The sequence below is a fragment of the Rhinatrema bivittatum genome, chromosome 2, assembly GCF_901001135.1.
Source record: "Rhinatrema bivittatum chromosome 2, aRhiBiv1.1, whole genome shotgun sequence".
In the NCBI taxonomy this organism is placed as follows: domain Eukaryota; kingdom Metazoa; phylum Chordata; class Amphibia; order Gymnophiona; family Rhinatrematidae; genus Rhinatrema; species Rhinatrema bivittatum.
The window spans coordinates 577090664-577111281 of record NC_042616.1 but is presented as its reverse complement, the minus strand read 5'-3'; the positions used below and the strand labels follow the sequence as shown (position 1 = coordinate 577111281).

The 20618-nt window shown below is 45.1% G+C and overlaps 1 protein-coding gene across 4 annotated transcripts in view; it reads left to right on the top strand.

The window, feature by feature from the left end:
* Positions 1 to 20618, top strand: part of RAB31 (RAB31, member RAS oncogene family) — a 236483-nt gene that overhangs the window by 192389 nt on the left and 23476 nt on the right. For 2 of the 4 annotated variants that reach the window (XM_029590986.1, XM_029590989.1), the window contains one exon: positions 695 to 1122. The exons of 1 other annotated variant lie outside the window; for it this stretch is intronic. In XM_029590986.1, coding sequence (XP_029446846.1) covers positions 695 to 807 — 113 coding nt within the window. In that variant the 3' untranslated portion in view covers positions 808 to 1122. Of the gene's footprint in view, positions 1 to 100; positions 153 to 694; positions 1123 to 20618 lie in introns of those variants that run through there. One more of the 4 variants, XM_029590988.1, reaches the window with a different exon arrangement.

The following is a 20618-nucleotide window of genomic DNA, read 5'->3' as shown; positions in this document are numbered from 1 at the left end:
GTTTCTTAGTGCAGGTAGTCTAAATTCAGTCTAAACTCTTGCTTAAGAACAGTTGAGTAAAGTAATTTTTATATAACATTTGGTTTTATTTTATTTCCAGTTAGAACAGCCCTGTGACAGAGTCAATGGCCTGGCTCTGGACACAAGTATGGGTGCAGTATGCGTCCTTCAGCAGTACAGCCACAAAAAACATATACAGTCTGCTCACCTTAGCAGTTTTGAATAGCCCTGTCCTCACGTTTAGGTCTTTCTGCAGAACTAGTCTTCTCTCCCCCTAGCTTGTGCCACTAGCAATCTGCTTTCCCTGCAGTTAACCCTGTACTCTGTTTAGGGTTGCTCTGCCAAAGGTTAGGGCCCTCAGACATTCTTGTAGTGTCTGACAATGCCTTCTCACAGCCCAGGGCTTCTTTCTTCAGCTGTTTCTGGGCTCTAGCTTTTTCATCTCTCTCCAGGGAACCACCCTTTATCCAGAATCCCATGTGGGGCTAGCTCTTAAGGAGAACTAGGCCAGATACCTGTGGCTGGGCCTTTAAGGTGTTCTGAGGGACTATCCTACACACTCCCTCACAAACCCTAAGATAATTGCATGCATTTTATTATTACAAGGCAAAGTGAGTTATAAGGTATAATTGTAAGAATTGCCATGATTTTATTATGAATAGAGAAGGATTTCTTTTATTTTTGATGCGAATAGAAATTTTCTCCATGAGTCAAGGTGATCTTCTGGTGAACCTGGAAGTCATCGTGGGTTCTTCAAGAATCCAGCAATTGCCTCATCCCCCAAAGACTGCAGAGAAATTCATCTAAAGTATTCTGCAACCACATGAGATTGAACTGACACACTTTTATTTACTTTGAAGTGAATATTAAAAGGGGGGGTCAATGGTATTTTCACAATACACAAAAGCTAAACTTTTCTATCAAAAGCTAAACTTTTCCATTTTTTGTGAGAACATAATTTTTATGTAAAAATTCTTTTGGTATCAGACCTTATGCATGTTGCAATTGCTAGGATAGATTTATGTTGTCTTTCAGGGAATACAGAAGTTTTCTTGTGATAATATATTTTTTTATTGTAAGAAATGGGTTTTTGTTTCATATAAAGAATGAGTAAACGTATGATGCAAAAGTGAACACACTTTTTTTCTTACATTATTGATATTAGTAAATTGTATGCTCCTGTGTTGACACATTTTGTATGTGCATTTTAAATCATATACCTGAAAGATAAGCTTATTCATGTACTTCTGCCCCACAGAGGCATCGATGGCAAAAAAATTGATCAATGTAAATTGGTCCAAAAAACAAAGAGGAAGGCGGTCTAAAAAAGCCGTGAGGAATGAAAGGAAGAATAGCCGAAAGTCATTTCACTCCTCACTGTAAATTGGTGACATCATTCCTTAGTCTAGCAACTGTGATAAGAAGAACTGCCAGTGTTCTCCCTCCTGTGTGTAGTGCTATAAGGTTGGGGATGTACATTAGCACTACAGCTATCACGACGTTCTTCTCTACGTGTTCCCACCTTGGCCTCTGGTGGGAAAGGTACGCAGAAGGATAGAACTCCACAAGGGGCCGGTCATTCTCGTAGTGCCAGAATGGCCTCTGAGACTATGGTTCATGGACCTGGTGAACCTTGCAACCGACGGTCCTCTTCGCCTCGGTCACCTCCCAAACCTGCTCCGCCAAGGACCAGTATTTTTCGATCAGGCGGATCGTTTTTGTCTAGCGGCCTGGCTTTTGAGCGCCGACGCCTGAGAAAGAAAGGGTATAAGGAGGGAGTTATCTCCACTCTCTTGTGGGCAATGAAGACCTATACCTCTCTCACTTACGTCCGCGTATGGAGAGTGTTTGAGAATGCATGTGCTGAGTCTGGAGTCCAGGCGCGCAATGCTTCGGTGTCTCAAGTCCTTTCCTTCCTGCAGTCTGGTCTCTCCAAAGGTTTGTCTCAATTCTCTGCGGGTGCAGGTTTCGGCCCTCAGTTCTCTCCTTGAACGTATCTATGGTTACGTGGTGGTGACTCATCCGGATGTCATTCACTTCCTTAAAGGGGCCAAACATTTAAACCCACCTGTCCAGCCTACTTGTCCTGCCTGGAGCCTCAATTTGGAACTTCAAGTCCTTTGCGAGGCACCTTTCGAACCTCTCCAGTGGGCCACGCTTAAAGACCTCACTCTTAAGACAGTATTTTTGGTCTCTTATTTGCTCAGCCAGGAGAGTGTCCGAGCTCCAAGCCTTGTCTTGTCGGGAGCCCTTTCTCCGCTTTTCTGACTCAGGTGTTTCCCTCAAGACGGTGCCATCCTTTCTTCCAAAGGTCGTGTCTTCTTTATACATCAGTCAGTCAGTGGAGCTTCCTGCCTTTTCTGCTGAAGACATTGCACGCACGTCTGGCGGGGACCTCAGGCGTCTTGATGTAAAGAGAGTCCTACTCCAATACTTACAGGTTACTAACTAATTTCACATCTCTGATCATCTCTTTGTCCTATGGAGCGGCCCAAATAGAGGTAACAAGGCCTCTAAGGCTACCATTGCTCGCTGGCTGAAGGTGGCTATTGCGTCGGCTTATATCTGTGGTGGCCGGTCGGTTCTAGAGGGTTTGAAGGCCCATTCTTTGCGTGCGCAGTCTACTTCTTGGATGGAGAGTCAGTTGGTCTCTCCTCAGGAAATCTGCAGGGCGGCTACTTGGAAGTGTCTGCATACTTTTGCTCGTCATTATCGCCTCGAAGTCCAGGCGCCAGTGTTTGGCTCATTCGGAAGGCAGGTGCTTCAAGCGGGTTTGTCTCGATCCCATCCTCTTTAGGGAAGCTTTGGTATATCCCACTGTCTGGACTGATCCGGGTACATACAGGGAAAGGAAAATTGGTTCTTACCTACTAAGTTTTGTTCCTGTAGTACCACGGATCATTCCAGGCTCCTGCCTGGGCTATGGGTTCTTTTTGATTCATCCACTCGAAGGTTTTTTCCTTTTATGTTTGGTTCTTAACAGCATTTTGGATCCAGTTTCTTCCTATCAGAACGTCAAGGCACCGCAAGTCTTTCTCAACTGGATATATATGTAAGAGCGGTTTTTTCACGTGTTGATAGTTCACATTACATGTTGGTTGTTACTTGCTTGATCTTCTACTGGTTAACTTTATCTTTTCTTGCTTTGATAACGTTTATACTGAAGGGATGCAGGGTGAGCACTGTCCTGATAGAGAAAAAACTAAAGAGTATCCTATATCTGCTGGACAGGAGGCTCAACCCACTGTCTGGACTGATCTGTGGTACTACAGGAATGAAAATTAGCAGGTAAGAACCAATTTTCCTCTATTTTTGACCCCCCAGGGCACATAGGAGTTAAAAAATTCTCTCTACATACGCTCTTACTTAACCATTGAAGCACACTAATTAATCTCCTCCACCCATTCCCCCTCACATTTGGCCCCCCCCCCAGTTAAACTGTCATATTGTCATGACATTCAAATCAACTCTAGTGAAATACCAAAATTATCCTCTCGGACAACATAATCACTATATCCTACTATTATCTCTAGAAAATATTATCTTGCCTTACACAATCAATATACTCAATGTTAAACATTATATTACTGTTAACATTGTAAACAAATTGACTGCCTTAGTTATTATACCATTCTAATATAGTTATTAATGTAATTTGTTGTTTTTTCATGTAAAATATATTCAATGTTATACATTACATTATCCCAGGACAAGCAGGATGCTAGTCCTCACATATGGGTGACGTCACCAACGGAGCCCTAGTGCGAGAGTTTTCTGTCAAAGTTTCTAGAAACTTTTGACTGGCACTGTGGTGCCACTGAGCATGCCCAGCATGCTATGATATTCTCTGCCACAGGTGTCTCTCTTCAGTCTTCGTCTTTCCGCGCTGCTGTAGGCATCACGGGATAGGAGCCATTGAGATTCTCTCAACACACTTTTTGACTATAAAGTCAAACTTTTTCTTGATATTCTCTCTCACAAATCTCTCGGGGTATTTTCTTCACCGGCTGGTGAGTACCTCTTTCTCATTTTCCTTCCTCCTCAAGGAAAATTTTTCCTCTCACGAATTCTCACTTCTTTTCGATGGCTGTCGACTGGAAATATGGCTACAGGATTTAAAAAATCCTGTAGCTCGAAAAATGTCGAATGTGTGCTGTGCCTCGGAGAAAAACATGAGGTAAATAATTGCCCACAATGTGCCGAGATGACGCCGAAGGGCCGCAAAGCTTGACTGGAGAAAATGGAACATCTGTTCCGTCTTCAGTTCATCCCATCTCCTTCGACATCATCAAAGTCGTCTCCGGCCGGAGTGACTAAGCGCCTGTTACTTAAAAAACGCTGCCCGGGACCGTCGGGGGATCATTCATCGCCCTCATCGTCTTTGATGAAATCCATCGAACCTCAAAAATCAAAGCACAAGCATCGACATCGACGACCATCGATGTCTGAACCCGCTCCCCAGGAACCATCGACGGCGAAACGGCCACGGACAGAGGAAACGTCGGCACCTGGGCCTCATCCTCCGTCTTTGATACCTGATCCTCTGCAGGGCTCTGCACCGGATCTTACACCTCAACCTCCGCCACGGCTTACAACTGCTCTGGTACCATCAGTTGTAAAGCCGGAATTGTCTGATATCATCAGACAAGCGGTATCACAGGCTTTCATGGAACAACAATTGATTCCGACGGGCTCGTCAATGCCGATGCTCCCAGCATCGATGCCAGCAACTTTGCCGATACCGGTGGGTCCACCGATGCCGGTGTCGACGTTCACACCGAGGACAAAAGGTAACTCGATGTCGACACCACGAATAATAACTGCGTCTACATCGATATACGCACAACTGCCATCGACCTCTTCGACATCGATACCAATGTTACCGCTGACGGCAGTTTCAACACCAAGGCGACCACCTTAGACATAGACGTCGATTCCTACTGCTATTCCATCGACGCAATCACCACTGGAAGAGCCAGAAGTTCAAGATCTAGCTTTCTTGCAGCATCTACTACAAAGATATCAGGATGTCATCGACACTTTGCCAAAAAAACCAGTGGAACAGATATCTCCATTACCACCTATCGATGACCCATTACCGGGTCCATCAGGAATACATCTACCACCCAAATCCACCACAAAATCTCCTTATAGAGATGAGGACGATTCTTGGGATAACCACAATACAGACACGTCTTCTGAGGGCTTCATGTCGGAACCTTCACCACCGGAACCGAGAAAAAAGTCCCCACCAGAAGACCTGTCATTTTCCACCTTTATCCAGGATATGGCAGACACCATTCCTTTTAAGTTGGAAGCAGAGCAAGACACTAGACAGCACACTCTAGAGGTCCTGCAATTTGTAGATCCACCCAAGCAAGTTTTGGCCATCCCAATTCATGAGGTGCTCTTAGATCTCCAACACCGGATCTGGGAGCATCCATCTACAGTTTCAGCAGTAAATAAACGGGTGGATTCAACTTATCTGGTACAGACAGCACCTGGTTTCCAAAAGGCCCAACTACCACATCAATCAGTGGTAGTTGAATCTGCCCAGAAAAAATCAAGGCGTATCCGCCCTCACTCCTCAACTTCCCCGGGTAAGGACCACCGCATCCTCGATTCCTTGGTAAGAAAAGTGTATCAGGCTGCAATCCTAAATTCCAGAATCTCTGCATACCAGTTATACATGACACAGTATCAGAGAGACTTATGGAAACAGATGGAAGAATTCACAAATTCTTTACCTGCACAGTTTCAAGAACCAGAACAGGCCATAGTGAACAAAGGCCTAGAAGCAGGGAAACATGAGGTGAGAGCGGCTTATGATAGATTTGACACTGCCTCCAGGACTGCAGCTGCTGGAATTACTGCTCGCAGGTATGCAGGGCTCAAGGCCTCGGATCTCAGGCCTGAGGTCCAGGAAAAACTTGTAGATTTACCGTGTTTGGGAGACAATTTATTTGGAGATAAGGTCCAAGAAGCAGTCCAACAGCTAAAGGACCATACAGAAACATTACATCAGCTGTCCCAAATGCCTCAGGATACTTCCACACAACCTCAACGACGCCTACCCCGGAGGGAACCTAGGCGTTCTTACTACAGGCCACGAAGATATTACTCCCAAACTTCCAGGAGTAGATCTACTAGGCCTCAACAACAACGCTCCCAAACAAGACAACCTAGAGCTCCTCGCACGCAACCTCCGCCTCAGTCAGGCCCAGCGGTGGGGTTTTGAGATTCAAGCCAGAGAACAAGCCACACCTTTAAATCCTCAAACACAACTTTCAGTGGGGGGAAGAGTATCCCACTTTTACACACTGGCAAACAATAACAACAGACCAATGGGTACTCTCCATAATCGCCCATGGTTACAAACTAAATTTCCTCTCCATTCCACCAGATTCTCCACAGAGTTTCTGCCCACAGCAAAAATCTCAGCTAACTCATCTACAAGCAGAATTATCCACCCTTCTGAGAACCAAGGCTATCCAGTTAGAACCTTGGACTCAGCAGGGCAGAGGATTCTATTCCCGTTACTTCCTCATTCCAAAGAAAACAGGAGGCCTACGTCCCATCCTCGACCTCAGAAATCTCAACAAATTTCTAAAGAAAGAGAAGTTCAGGATGGTTTCTCTAGGCACCATGCTCCCACTTCTTCAAAAAGGAAATTGGCTTTGTTCTCTGGACCTTCAAGACGCTTACACTCACATCCCAATATTCCCTCCTCATCGCAAGTATCTGCGCTTCATGGTGGGTCATCAACATTTCCAATACACAGTACTGCCATTCGGACTCGCCTCTGCTCCCAGAGTTTTCACCAAATGTCTGGCAGTAATAGCAGCACACTTGCACAAACAAGGTACCCATGTTTTCCCATATCTAGACGACTGGCTCATCAGAAGTCAATCTCACCAAGGAGCAATAACTTCTCTCAGCCAAACAATTGCTCTATTTCACTCCATGGGCTTTCTCATCAATTATCAAAAGTCCCATCTCACACCGTCTCACCTGCTCCACTTCATAGGAGCAGAACTGAACACCATCCTTGCAAAGGCCTTTCTACCCGAGGATCGAGCAGAAACATTGTCCTTGTTGGCAAACTCGATTCACTCAAAGACACAAGCAACAGCTCATCAATTTCTAACTTTACTAGGCCACATGCCCTCTACAGTTCATGTCACGCCTCTAGCAAGGCTCGCCATGAGGATAACCCAATGGACTCTAAGATCACAATGGATCCAAGCCATTCAACCACTACATTCTTCAATTCAAGTAACCCACCAACTACGTTCCTCCCTTCTCTGGTGGGTAAACAAGGACAATTTGCGCAAGGGCTTACCCTTCCAACAACCAGTCCCACAGATAACTTTAACTACAGATGCATCCTCCTTGGGTTAGGGTGCTCACATAGACAATCTCCAAACCCAGGGTACTTGGACAAAACTCAAAGCAACTTTCCAAATCAATTTCCTGGAGCTTTGAGCTATACGTTATGCACTGCATGCATTCAAGGACTGCCTTTCACACAAGACTGTTCTCATCCAAACGGACAACACAGTAGCCATGTGGTACATCAACAAACAGGGAGGTACAGGTTCATATCTCCTTTGTCAAGAAGCTGCACATATTTGGGATTGGGCCCTAAACCACTCAATACTTCTCCAGGCCACTTATCTGGCAGGCATTCACAATGTAGTGGCGGATCGACTCAGTTGTCAGTTCCAACCACACGAATGGTCACTGGATCCCTCAGTAGCGACCAGGATATTTCAAAGTTGGGGTCAACCAACAATAGACCTCTTTGCGTCACATCTGAATCACAAAGTGGACAACTTCGGGTCTCTACACAAACAGAAGAACCAGCCAGCCAAGGACGCCTTTGCTCGCCCTTGGAACTCAGGCCTACTATACGTGTATCCTCCGATACCACTCATAACCAAAACTCTAATGAAGCTACAACAGGACAAGGGGTCCATGATACTCATAGCCCCATATTGGCCTCGCCAAGTATGGTTTCCCACACTTCTAGACCTCTCGATCAGGAATCCAATTCGTCTGGGAATAGCTCCAACTCTCATAACTCAGGATCAGGGTCGGTTGCGCCATCCAAACCTTCAATCCCTATCCCTGACAGCATGGATATTGAAAGCTTGACTTTACAATCACTCAATCTTTCAACCAATGTATCTCAAGTGCTTATAGCTTCACGTAAACCTTCCACAAGAAAGAACTATTCTTCAAAGTGGAAGAGATTTACTTTGTGGTGCAGATAAAACAATATTGATCCTTTTACTTGCCCCATCACTTCTCTACTAGACTATTTATACCATCTTTCAGACTCTGGCCTCCAGACTTCGTCAGTAAGAATACATCTCAGTGCAATCTCAGCTTACCATGACAGGATAAGAGATGCACCAATCTCCACTCAACCTCTTGTCAGTAGGTTTATGAGAGGTTTGATTCAACTTAAACCACCAATTCAGCCACCAGTCACAGAATGGGACCTGAATCTGGTATTAACAAGACTTACGCATTCTCCTTTCAAACCCATAGATTCCTGTGATCTTAAATTTCTCACATGGAAGACTATCTTCCTCATAGCTATTACATCAGCTAGAAGGGTTAGTGAGTTACAAGCACTTGTAACATATGCCCCCTACACGAAATTCTTACATGATAGGGTGGTTCTCCGTACACATCCAAAATTCCTTCCCAAAATAGTTACGGAATTCCACTTGAACCAATCCATAGTTTTACCCACTTTCTTCCCAAGGCCCCATTCTCACCAAGGAGAACAGGCTTTACATACCTTGGACTGTAAACATGCACTATCCTTCTATTTAAACCGCACGGCAGTCCACAGGAAATCCAATCAACTTTTTGTTTCTTATGATCCAAACAAACCAGGGAACGCAGTGGGTAAACATACTCTATCCAATTGGCTAGCAGATTGCATACAGTTTTGCTATAAAAAAGCAGGCCTTCCTCTCCAAGGGCGAGTAAAGGCACATTCAGTAAGAGCAATGTCAACCTCAGTAGCACACTTTCGTTCAGTGCCAATCCTTGACATACGTAAAGCAGCAACATGGAGTTCTCTTCACACCTTTGCAGCTCATTACTGTTTGGACAAAGAAGGACAACAAGATTCATCCTATGGACAATCTGTCTTAAAGAACTTGTTTCCAGTATAATCCCAACTCCTTCTACATCCAACCTGCTGTGATCTTCGGTTGACTCATTTTCACAAACAATACTTCACTGTTGCTCAATACACAATGACTCAGCCTCTAGCTTGCTAATCACCCATATGTGAGGACTAGCATCCTGCTTGTCCTGGGATAAAGCAAAATTCCTTCCCTTGTAATAGGTGTTATCCCAGGACAGCAGGATGTAGTCCTCACGAAACCCACCCGCCACCCCGCGGAGTTGGGACACATTCCTTTTCTTAGTCTAATTTTAGCTAATCCTTATTGCTACATATGAGACTGAAGAGAGACACCTGTGGCAGAGAACATCATAGCATGCTGGGCATGCTCAGTGGCACCACAGTGCCAGTCAAAAGTTTCTAGAAACTTTGACAGAAAACTTTCCCACACTAGGGCTCCGTTGGTGACGTCACCCATATGTGAGGACTACATCCTGCTGTCCTGGGATAACACCTATTACAAGGTAAGCAATTTTGCTTTACTGTTAACGCTGTAAAAAATTAGCCATTATGGTTATATCATTCTACTATAGTCATTAATGTAAACCGTTGCTTTTTCATGTAAAACGTTGTTATACCTGTAAACCTGAGTGAAGGCTTGTACCAAACTTCGGTATATAAAAGCATACAAATAAATAAAATACTGTGCTCAATCAGGGGCCGACGGTCCGCGCGCGCGCGCCTAGGGGTGGGGACGAAGCCACGCAGGACGCCGAGCCCCGTCGTGAGGCCTGGTGCGTTGAGGAAGGCCCAGCGACCGCTGCTGTGGGATTCCGAGGCCTTGAGGAGCGAGCTGCAGCCGCGGGAGAGGCCGACCCGGGACCTGGTGAGGAGTTGGGAAGGGGAACAGGCCCATTCGCGGACGGGGCGTGCAACAGGTATACATCCCAAGGTTCTGAAAGAACTCAAAACTGAAATTTCAGAACCATTACAAGTAAATTGTAACCTAGCTTTAATATCATCTGTTGTGCGTGCCTGAAGACTTGAAGGTGGCCAATATAACACCGATATTTAAGAAGGGATCCAGAAGTGATCCGGGAAATTAAAGACCAATGAGTCTAACTTCAGTGTCAGGAAAAATTGTGGAAACTATTGTAAAGAATAAAATCAGAGGATATATAGATAGGCATGGTTTAATGGGACTCAGCCAGCAAGGATTTATCCAAGGGAAGTCTTGCTTCACAAATCTGCTACATTTTTTTGAAGGTGTGAATAAACATGTAAATAAAAGTGAACTGGTAGATGTAGTGTATTTGGATTTTCAGAAGCCATTTGACAAAGTCCCTGACATGAGAAAACTAAAATGTCATGGGATAGGAGGTGATGTCCTTTTGTGGACTGCAAGCTGTTTAAAAGACCGGAACCAGAGAGTAAGATTAAATGATCTGTTTTCACAGTGGAAGAAGGTAAACAGTGGAGTGCCTCAAGGATCTGTACTTGGACCGGCGCTTTTTAATATATTTATAAATGATCTGTAAAGGGGTACAATGAGCGAGATGATCAAGTTTGGAGAAAACACAAAATTATTCAGAGTGGTTAAATCACAAGTGAATTGTAATAAATTGCAGGAAGACCTTGCAAGACTAGAAGATTGGGTGTCCATATGGCAGATGAAATATAATGTAGACAAGTGAAAGAGATGCTGTAAAGCAATGCCCCTAATGCTCCCCTATTTACCTATACAGGCATCTAACCTGGTCCATTTTAAATTCCTTAAGGAGATTATGCTGTATGGGCAGGATCCTGTGGGGAAGGTGAGGCTCAGAGGGCATAATCAGAGACTGGGGAATAAGAGCTGGGATCCAGTTCAGGCCCAGGTCTCCAGGAGGAAGGCAGCTCCTGTAACACTGAGCTGAGACGAAGCTGTGTGAGTACTGAGGGAAGCAGTACGAACAGTGAGTCGAGAGAGTACACTGTCTGAAGGTAAATGCAGTCTACTGTTGTGTATATAATTGAAACTATGAATAAAGAGCTAATGTTTTAAGAAAGGCTAGAGTTAGGTTAGTTTAAACCTGTAGTCACACTCATTCCCACAGATGCATTTAGGAAAAAATAACCCATGCTGTAGTTACAAAATGTTAGGTTCTATATTAGGAGTTACCACCCAGGAAAAAGATTTGTGCATCATAGTTCATATTACATTGAAATTGTTGGCTCAGTGTGCTGTAGCAGTTAAGAAAGCAAACAGAATGTAAGGAATTATTAGGAAGCGAATGGCAAATAAAACAAAGGATGTCATAATGCCTCTGTATCGCTCCATGGTGAGACAGTACATTGAATACTTTGTGCAATTCTGGTCACCACATCTCAAAAAAGATATAATTGCACTGGAGAAAGTACAGAAAAGGGCAACCAAAATGATAAAGGACATGGAAGGCTCCCCTATGAGGAAAAGCTAAAGAGTTTAGGGCTGTTCAGCTTGGAGAAGAGACAGCTGAGGGGGGTATATGATAAAGGTCTGCAAAATCATGAAAATGTTGTGGCTCTGGTTCAAGCAGAGTATGGGGGTCACCACCTCCAGAGTGGAGCAGGATGGTGGGTGAGGCTTGAGCAGGGCTTGGCTGGAACAGAGTCCAGGTAAGAACGGAGTCAAGGCTTGGACCGACGCAGAGTACAGGTAAAGGTGGAATTGGGGCTTGGACTGGAGTGGTGTGGAGATAAGACTGGAACTTCAGGAAATATGTGTAGGTAAGAATGGAACTCTGGAACGGTTTGCAGGCAAGGCTGGAACTCTGGAACGGTTTGCAGGCAAGGCTAGAACTCAGGAACAGTGTGCAGGCAAGACTGGAGCTCTGGATCAGAGTGCAGGTAAGGGTGAATCTCAGGAACACTGGAACTCAGGCTGGGACTGGGATGGACTAGGACAGGAAAAGACAGGGACAAAACAGAACATTGAACATGAAAGCCTTAAGGCAGCATAGGCAAGGAAGGCCCCAAGGGGCAAAACAGTGGAAGGCCTAGGTAGGCCACAGAACAAAGTAAGCCCAGGAAGGCTGTAGGCTGCAAGGCAAGGCAAGGCTGAGATTAGAAGGCTGAATTTACGCAAGGTAAGACAAAGCAAAGCTGAAAACAGAAGGCCAAGAAACCATGAGACAAGGCAAGGCAGGACTGGGATCAGGAGGCCTTGAGGCAAGGCAAGACAAGCTGAGGTCAAAAGGCCCTGAGATTACGAGACAAGGAAAGGTAAAACTGAAGTCAGAAGGCTGGGAGGCCACAAGGCAAAGCAAGGAAAGGCCTGAGGAGGCACAAGGCAAGGATGGCTAAGGCAGGGAGCCAAAGGAGACTCAATGCAAAAGCACGGAGGCAAGAGACAGATGGGGTTAAGTAGGAATGGAGTCTGGGTATGGTGCAGGCAGGAAGAAGGAGCTTGGCCAGCCTGCAGTGATTGCGCACAGAGGGGCAGATTTTTAAAAAGTACGCGCGTGCATACTTTTGTTCGCACACCCGGTGCAAACAAGAGTATGCCGAATTTTAATAGATACGCGCATAGCCACGCGTATCTTTTAAAATCTGGGGTCGGCGCGTGCAAGACTGCGCAAAATCGGCAGCCTGCGCACACCGAGCCACGCAGCCTGCCTCCGTTCCCTCCGAGGCCGCTCCAAAATCGGAGCGGCCTCGGAGGGAACTTTCTTTCCGGCACCCCCTACCTTCCCTTTCCTTCCCCTAACTAACCCGCCCCCCGGCCCTAACTAATTCCCCCCCACACCTTTATTTCAAAAGTTACGCCTGCCCAAGGCATGTTCCGGTCCGGGGGCTGGTCCAGAGGCCGCGGCCACGCCCCCCGGAATGCCCCCCGATGACGCACCGGCTGCGACACGCCCTCTGCACACCCCCCAATGATGCACTGGCCGCGACACGCCCCCCCAGGAAAGCCCCGGGACTTATGCGCGTCCCGGGGCTTGGGCGCATCGCCGAGCCTATGCAACATAGGCTCGGCGTGCAGGGGGTGGAAGGGGCAGCTTTTCTGCGGTTATGCGCGTATCTTATGTGCGTACCCGTTTGAAAATCTGCCCCAGAGGTTCTCTGCTGGAGCAGAGGCTGTAAAGACAGACTGAGATATGAGAACAAGGACACAGTGGTGGAAACAGTCCTGAGCAGAGCTCACCGGGATCCCCTGTTGGATGGGAGGTTGCATGGCAGAAAGAACCATAACAGAAAGGACTTGAACTGGTAAATGTGAATAGGTTTTTTACTCTTTCAGTTAATACAAGGGCTAGGGGGCACTCCATGAAGTTAGCCGGTAGCACATTTAAAATAAATTGGAGAAAATTCTTTTTCACTCAACACACAGTTAAACTCTGGAATTCATTGCCAGAGGATGTGGTTAAGGCAGTTAGTGTAGCTGGGTTTAAGAAAGATTTGGATAAATTCCTGGAGAAGTCTATAAATTGCTGTTAATCAATAGGGAATAGCCACTACTTGTTGCCGGCATTAGCAGCATGGAATCTATTTATTGTTTAGGTTCTTGCCAGGTACTTGTGACTTGGATTGACCACTGTTAGAAACAGGGTACTGGGCTTGATGGACACTTGGTCTGACCCAGTATCGCATATCTTATGTTCTTATGTAATAGGTCTGAAAATTCATTTTTTAGTTCTTTCAGAACCCTGTGGTATATACCATCTGGTCCAGGTGACTTGCTACTCTTCAGTTTTTCAATCTAGCCTACTACATCTTTTAGGTTCACTGTGATTTGGTTCAGTTCATCTGAATCATCACCCTTGAAAACCGTCTCCAGAATGGGTATCTCCCCAACATCCTCGTTAGTAAACACCAAAGCAAAGAATAAATTTAGGCTTTCCAAGATGGCCTTATCTTCCCTAAGTGTCCCTTTAACCACTCGATTATCTAACAGTCTAACCAATTTCCTCACAGGCTTCCTGCTTCAGATATATTTTTAAAAGTTTTTATTATGAGTTTTTGCCTTTATGGCCAATTTGTTTTCAAATTTTCTCTTAGCCTATCTTGTCAATGTTTTACATTTAACTTGCCAATGCTTATGCTTTTCCTATTTTCTTCAGATGGATCCTTCTTCCAATTTTTGAAAGAAGTTCTTTTGGCTAAAATAGCTTATTTCATCTCACATTTTAACTATGCCAGCAATCGTTTGGCCTTCCTTCCACCTTTCTTAATGAGCGGAATACATCTGGACTGCGCTTCTAAAATTTTTTGTTGTTTGTTTGTTTTTTAACAATATCCATGCCTGTAACACACTCTTAACCTTTGTAGCTGCACCAGATTTTTTTTTATTTTCCTCATTTTATCAGTTTTCCTTTTGAAAGTTTTATGCTAGAGCTGTAGATTTACTTATTGTTCCCTTCTAGACGTTAATTCATATTTGGTCATGTTATGCTCACTATTGTCATTTATTCCATCCAGGAACTTTACCTTTCTAGCATGTCCTTATATTACATTTACCCAGTCAGTATTGGGATAATTGAAGTCTAGTAACAAAAATTGTGGAAATCGCAATATTGTAAATATTAGCCTAAGAAGGTGTCAGCAAGCCTGACGTTATATGTCTTTGTAGCAGACACTAACCGGTCTACTCAATCATCCACCTTCATCGGTTTTTAATGCTTGAATACTGCAAAAATTATTTTTGTAGAACTTTTTTCTTTTTAATTAAAATTGTCCTCCATGGAATTCAAAATGTATCAGACTCTTATCGGACAGCTCGTCCGATAAGAGTCTGTCCGATAAGAGTCTGATACACTTTGAATTCCATGGAGGACAATTTTAATTAAAAAGAAAAAAGTTCTACAAAAATAATTTTTGCAGTATTCAAGCATTAAAAACCGATGAAGATGGATGATTGAGTAGACCGGTTAGTGTCTGCTACAAAGACATATAAGGCTTGCTGACACCTTCTTAGGCTAATATTTACAATATTGCGATTTCCACAATTTTTGTTACTAGATTATTTCTGTGGTTATCTACTGACTCCCAGTTTGTGTGTTGATAATTGAAGTCTCCCATTATTACTGACTTCACTGTCAAATTGGTTATCTTCCCTAATTTCTCTTAGCATTTCATCATCCATCTAATCATTTTGTCTCGGTGGATGGTAGAATATTTATTTTGCTAAACTCTTTCCCAATTCACATGGGATTTTTACCCATAAAGATTCTACTGTGCACTTAGTCTCTTGCAGAATCTTTATCCTGTTGAACTCTATGCCATCCTGGACATAAAGCACCACCCGCCCACCAAGTTGATCCTCCCTATTATTGCAATATAATTTGTACCTTGGTATAGCACTGTCCCATTGGTTATCCTTCCACCAGGTCTCTGAGATGTCAATTATATCTATCTCAGTGGAAAAGGGTAAACAGTGGAGTGCCTCAGGGATCTGTACTTGGACCGGTGCTTTTCAATATATATATAAATGATCTGGAAAGGAATACGATGAGTGAGGTTATCAAATTTGCGGATGATACAAAATTATTCAGAGTAGTTAAATCACAAGCAGACTGTGATATATTACAGGAGGACCTTGCAAGACTGGAAGATTGGGCATCCAAATGGCAGATAAAATTTAATTTGGACAAGTGCAAGGTGTTGCATATAGGGAAAAATAACCCTTGCTGTAGTTACACGATGTTAGGTTCCATATTAGGAGCTACCACCCAGGAAAAAGATTTAGGCATCTTAGTGGATAATATTTAAAATCGTCGGCTCAGTGTGCTGCAGTAGTCAAAAAAACAAACAGAATGTTGGGAATTATTAGGAAGGGAATGGTTAATAAAATGGAAAATGTCATAATGCCTCTATATCGCTCCATGGTGAGACCGCACCTGGAATACTGTGTATAATTCTGGTCGCCACATCCCAAGAAAGATATAGTTGCGATGGAGAAGGTACAGAGAAGGGCAACCAAAATGATAAAGGGGATGGAACAGCTCCCCTATGAGGAAAGGCTGAAGAGGTTAGGGCTGTTCAGCTTGGAGAAGAGACGGCTGAAGGGGGATATGATAGAGGTCTTTAAGATCATGAGAGGTCTTGAACGAGTAGATATGAATCGGTTATTTACACTTTCGAATAATAGAAGGACTAGGGGGCATTCCATGAAGTTAGCAAGTAGCACATTTAAGACTAATTGGAGAAAATTCTTTTTCACTCAACGCACAATAAAGTTCTGGAATTTGTTGCCAGAGGATGTGGTTAGTGCAGTTAGTGTAGCTGGGTTCAAAAAAGGTTTGGATAAGTTCTTGGAAAAGAAGTCCATTAACGGCTATTCATCAAATTTACTTAGGGAATAGCCACTGCTATTAATTGCATCAGTGGCATGGGATCTTCTTAGTATTTGGGTAATTGTCAGGTTCTTGTGGCCTGGTTTGGCCTCTGTTGGAAACAGGATGCTGGGTTTGATGGACCCTTGGTCTGACCCAGCATGGCAATTTCGTATGTTCTTCTTATGTTCATCATTTACTGCTATATACTCTAACTCTCCCATTTTATTTCTTAAATTTCTGGCATTGGCATACAGACATTTCAAAGTGTGTTTTTGTGTTTGCATTAACAACCTGCTTTTCAGTTGACAGGGATAATTTGGAATATTTTAACTCATGTGATTCTTTACTTAAAGGCACATGGACTATTTTTGCTTTTATTTGAACCTCTCTGTTGAGATGCTCCAACTCTCCTGTTTCAATAGTTTCCTTCGGAGATCCCTCCCTCCAAACCTTGCACTGTTTAGAGACTGTCAGCTTTCCCCCTTGTTCTAGTTTTTAAGGTTTTCTCTCTCCTTATTAAAGGTTAGAACCAGGAGCCTGGTTCCACCCTGGTTAAGGTAGAGCATGTCCTTTCAGAAAAGACTCCCCCCCCCCCCCCCCGCTTCACCAAAATGTTCCCCAGTTCCTTACAAAACTGAATTGCTCTTCCCTACAGCATCGTCTCATCCACACATTGAGACTCCGGAGCTCTGCCTCCCTCTGGGGACCTGCGCCTGGGAACAGGGAGCATTTCAGAGAAGGCTACCCTGGAGGTTCAGGATTTCAGCTTTCTATCTAAATTCCTAAATTTGGCTTCCAGAAACTCCTTCCCACATTCTTCTATGTCATTGGTGCGCACATGTACTACAACATTTGGCTCCTCCCCAGCTCCTATCTAGGTAACATGTGAGGTCCACCACCTTCGCACCTGGCAGGCAAATTACCAAGCGATCCTCATGTCCACCAGCCACTCAGCTATCTATATTCCTAATAATTGAATCATCAACTATCATAGCCGAGCTAATCCTTCCTTCCTGGGCAGTAGCCATGGGAGACTCATCTTCAGTGCAAGAGGTCAACGCAGCACCTGAACAGGTACTTGCTACAGGAGATCTTCCTCTTCCAAAGCAGCTCTAGGGCTGCCAGATTGGAGTTAGAATTTGGCTGCTAGGTCCCTGAAGGTCTCCTCTATATACCTCTCTGACTGCCTCAGCTCCTCCCAGTTTGCCACTCTAGCTTCCAGAGATTGGATTCAATCTCTGAGAGCCAGGAGCTCTTTGCACTTAGTACACATGTATAACCTCTCACCAGTGACTAAAAAATCATACATGTAACACTCTATGCAAAAGACTGGAAAGCCAACATCTTGCTGCTGGATTGCTGCCTTCTTCTTAATTTTGTTGAGTTTTTAGTTAAGTTTAAGTTGCTAAGGGAGTAAGAATTAATAAATTAGAGTCCTTTACATTTATTGGTATATTCACTATTAATCTGGTAGTAATCTGCAAGTGATCTGCAAAGGGATAATTTAAACTCTTGATAATGGCTGGGGCAATCATGTGTTTTTTAGATAACAGCCTAATTGATTTTTAATGTGAAAGTTTCTCTTGCTTATAAATCAAATGTTGAGTTGGGGTGGGAAGGAGTGAAAGACAAACACTAGAATGAACTACCTTGACTTGTTTTTCATATTAGACACATAAAAACTCGAAGCTATTAACTATCTTAATCTTGCTTTTTATATCAGACACACACACACACTAACTAAAGAATATAACCCACTATTTTACCTCTCTCTCCAATTGTTGTGGGTCCTGGCCGTGGTGGACCACGGCTAGTCCTCCCTACCTCTTCTGCCGTGAGCCAGCGCTTCTCCCAGTCGGTGCGGCGTTTCCCGCTCCAGGGCCGGCCGACCATGGCCTCCCACGGGGCTCTAAACGCTGCCACCCTGCTTCCTGCGGAGCTCTCCCTAGGCGAGGAGCCTATGCAGATAGGCCGAAGCCATTTAATCCCCGAAGAGAAGCAACGGCGCAGATCCCTCGGACTCTGTCTATATTGCGGCAATAAAGGTCATCTATTACCTAGTGCCCAGAACGTCCGGGAAACTCTTGGGCCTAGGTGTCACGGGGGAGTTAACCCTAGGCTGCATCAATCCCGCTCCCCAATGTACAGTAGTAGTGACCCTCCAATTCTCTGGGGGATCCTTCATGACTCTGGCCTTTATCGACTCCGGGGCCAGAGGAAATTTCATCTTGGCTGAACTAGTCAAGCAATTGCAGCTTCCGGTGGTCCATCGCACACCACTGCTCCTGATCTCTTCTATCCAGAGGGATCCTTTGCCTGGACGAGTGTCTTCTTGCTCAGCTCCTGTGACTCTCCGTACCGGAGTACTCCACAAAGAGGAGATATCCTTCCTGATTCTCGACAAGGCCATCCATCCGGTGGTGTTGGGTCTCCCGTGGTTGCGTAAGCACTCTCCAACCATCAACTGGTAGAAGCTCCAGATTGCCGCATGGGAGGCTGATTGCTTCTCCACTTGCCTTCAGAGTCTGCCTCAACCACAGCTCCTGCTTGCTGCCACCATGCTTCCGCTACCACCTCAGCATGCCAACTATGCTGACGTCTTTTTAAAGGAAAAGGCAGAGACTCTACCCGAGCATCGCCCCTTCGACTGTGCGATCGATCTCCTTCCTGACACAGTTCCACCCCGAGGTCGGGTGTACCTGTTGTCATTACCTGAGACCCAAGCGATATCCCAGTCTATCAAAGAGAACCTAGACCGAGGGTTCATTCACCATTCCACGTCCCCAGCAGGCGCTGGATTCTTTTTTGTGGCCAAGAAGGATGGCTCTTTAAGGCCCTGTATTGATTATCCATCACTCGCCGAGACCTCTATCCACTCCCGCTCATCCCAGAGCTCCTGGACTGTCTAAAGGGAGCCTGTGGTGTCGGAGGTAGACCCTTGGGCTGAGGGGTTGATGCAACCCGTAGGTGAGGACTTACAGGTCCCCACCGTCTGCAGGTGGAGTGGGCTGAAGGTAGAGGCCGCTGGAACTTCACCTACACCAGCCCTTGTTTCCTGCGGGTTGAGCCTTTGGGTGCCGGGGCCGACAGGAATTAGGTGGGCCTCGAGGTTGGTTAGCAAGAGAAGTTGGTTCAGCCCAGAGACAGCAGACGATAGGTGGCATAGTCCTAGCTTGGATTAGGTACGGTACTGGAACTCGAGCGCCAATGGAATGGAGATTAGCTGGGGGCGCTCAAGCAAAGGTAGGCCGAAGCCTAATAAGTCCACGTCCAAGGAGTGTAAAAGGATCGCCTCCACTGCTGTACAGGTTCCCTTCTCCTCGAGCTCCTGGCTACCTCTAGGGCTCGCCCCTGGTCTCCTTCTTAATGTCCAGCTGCCTTTAAAGTTCCAGGCCTATCCTCTGGCCTCAGCTGCACTAGCCTGGCTTATGCACAGCTTTAAGCGTAGCTGGGGCAAGCCCAGCCACACTCTCAAACAAATAACACACAAAAAAGGCAAATTATATAAACAGTCTGTATTAAAACATATTAGTTTGTTTTCTTCTCCTCGCAGTTTACCACTGGGGGTTTCAAAAACCTCTCAAGTTCTCAGGAACACCAAAAATACTGGTTAGGCTTTAAAGCCAGACACTCCGCTCCCTTCGGGGAAAGGTCACAACTCACCCCAACTCCCCTCAGTTGTGCCACAGCTTGCAGCCTTCCCAAACCAAATTCCTATAACGCGATGTAACTTTAACTCTAAGAAGAAACCAGTCTTTACACTTTTAAACCAGCCCTTCCCCCACTCTACCAGTTTACTCACTCTAACGCCATGTCTGAGGCAGAGGACTCCTCCCTCCATATCATCCTGCTCTTGTTCTGAGGAGCTGAGTTTTTCAGCCCATTCCCACCAGCCTGGCACGCCCTCTTCCTCCACGGCCATGGACTCAGCTGTGTCAGATTCGCTCTCACTTGATTCAGCCAGCTGTTCCTGTTTCTCTAGAGCCCTTAGGTCAGGTGGTGCCTCTAAAAACCTGGGAGTTGTAGTCCTCATTGTCCCTTTTAGCGCCTTCTGCTGTTTACCCGGGTTCTGTGTAACCTTTTTTTTTTCATATAACCCCACTGTTTCTGCCACTGACTAGCTGGTGCTTCGTCACAGGAGTAGGCAAGAAGAGTCATCATTGACAGGCTTGGAT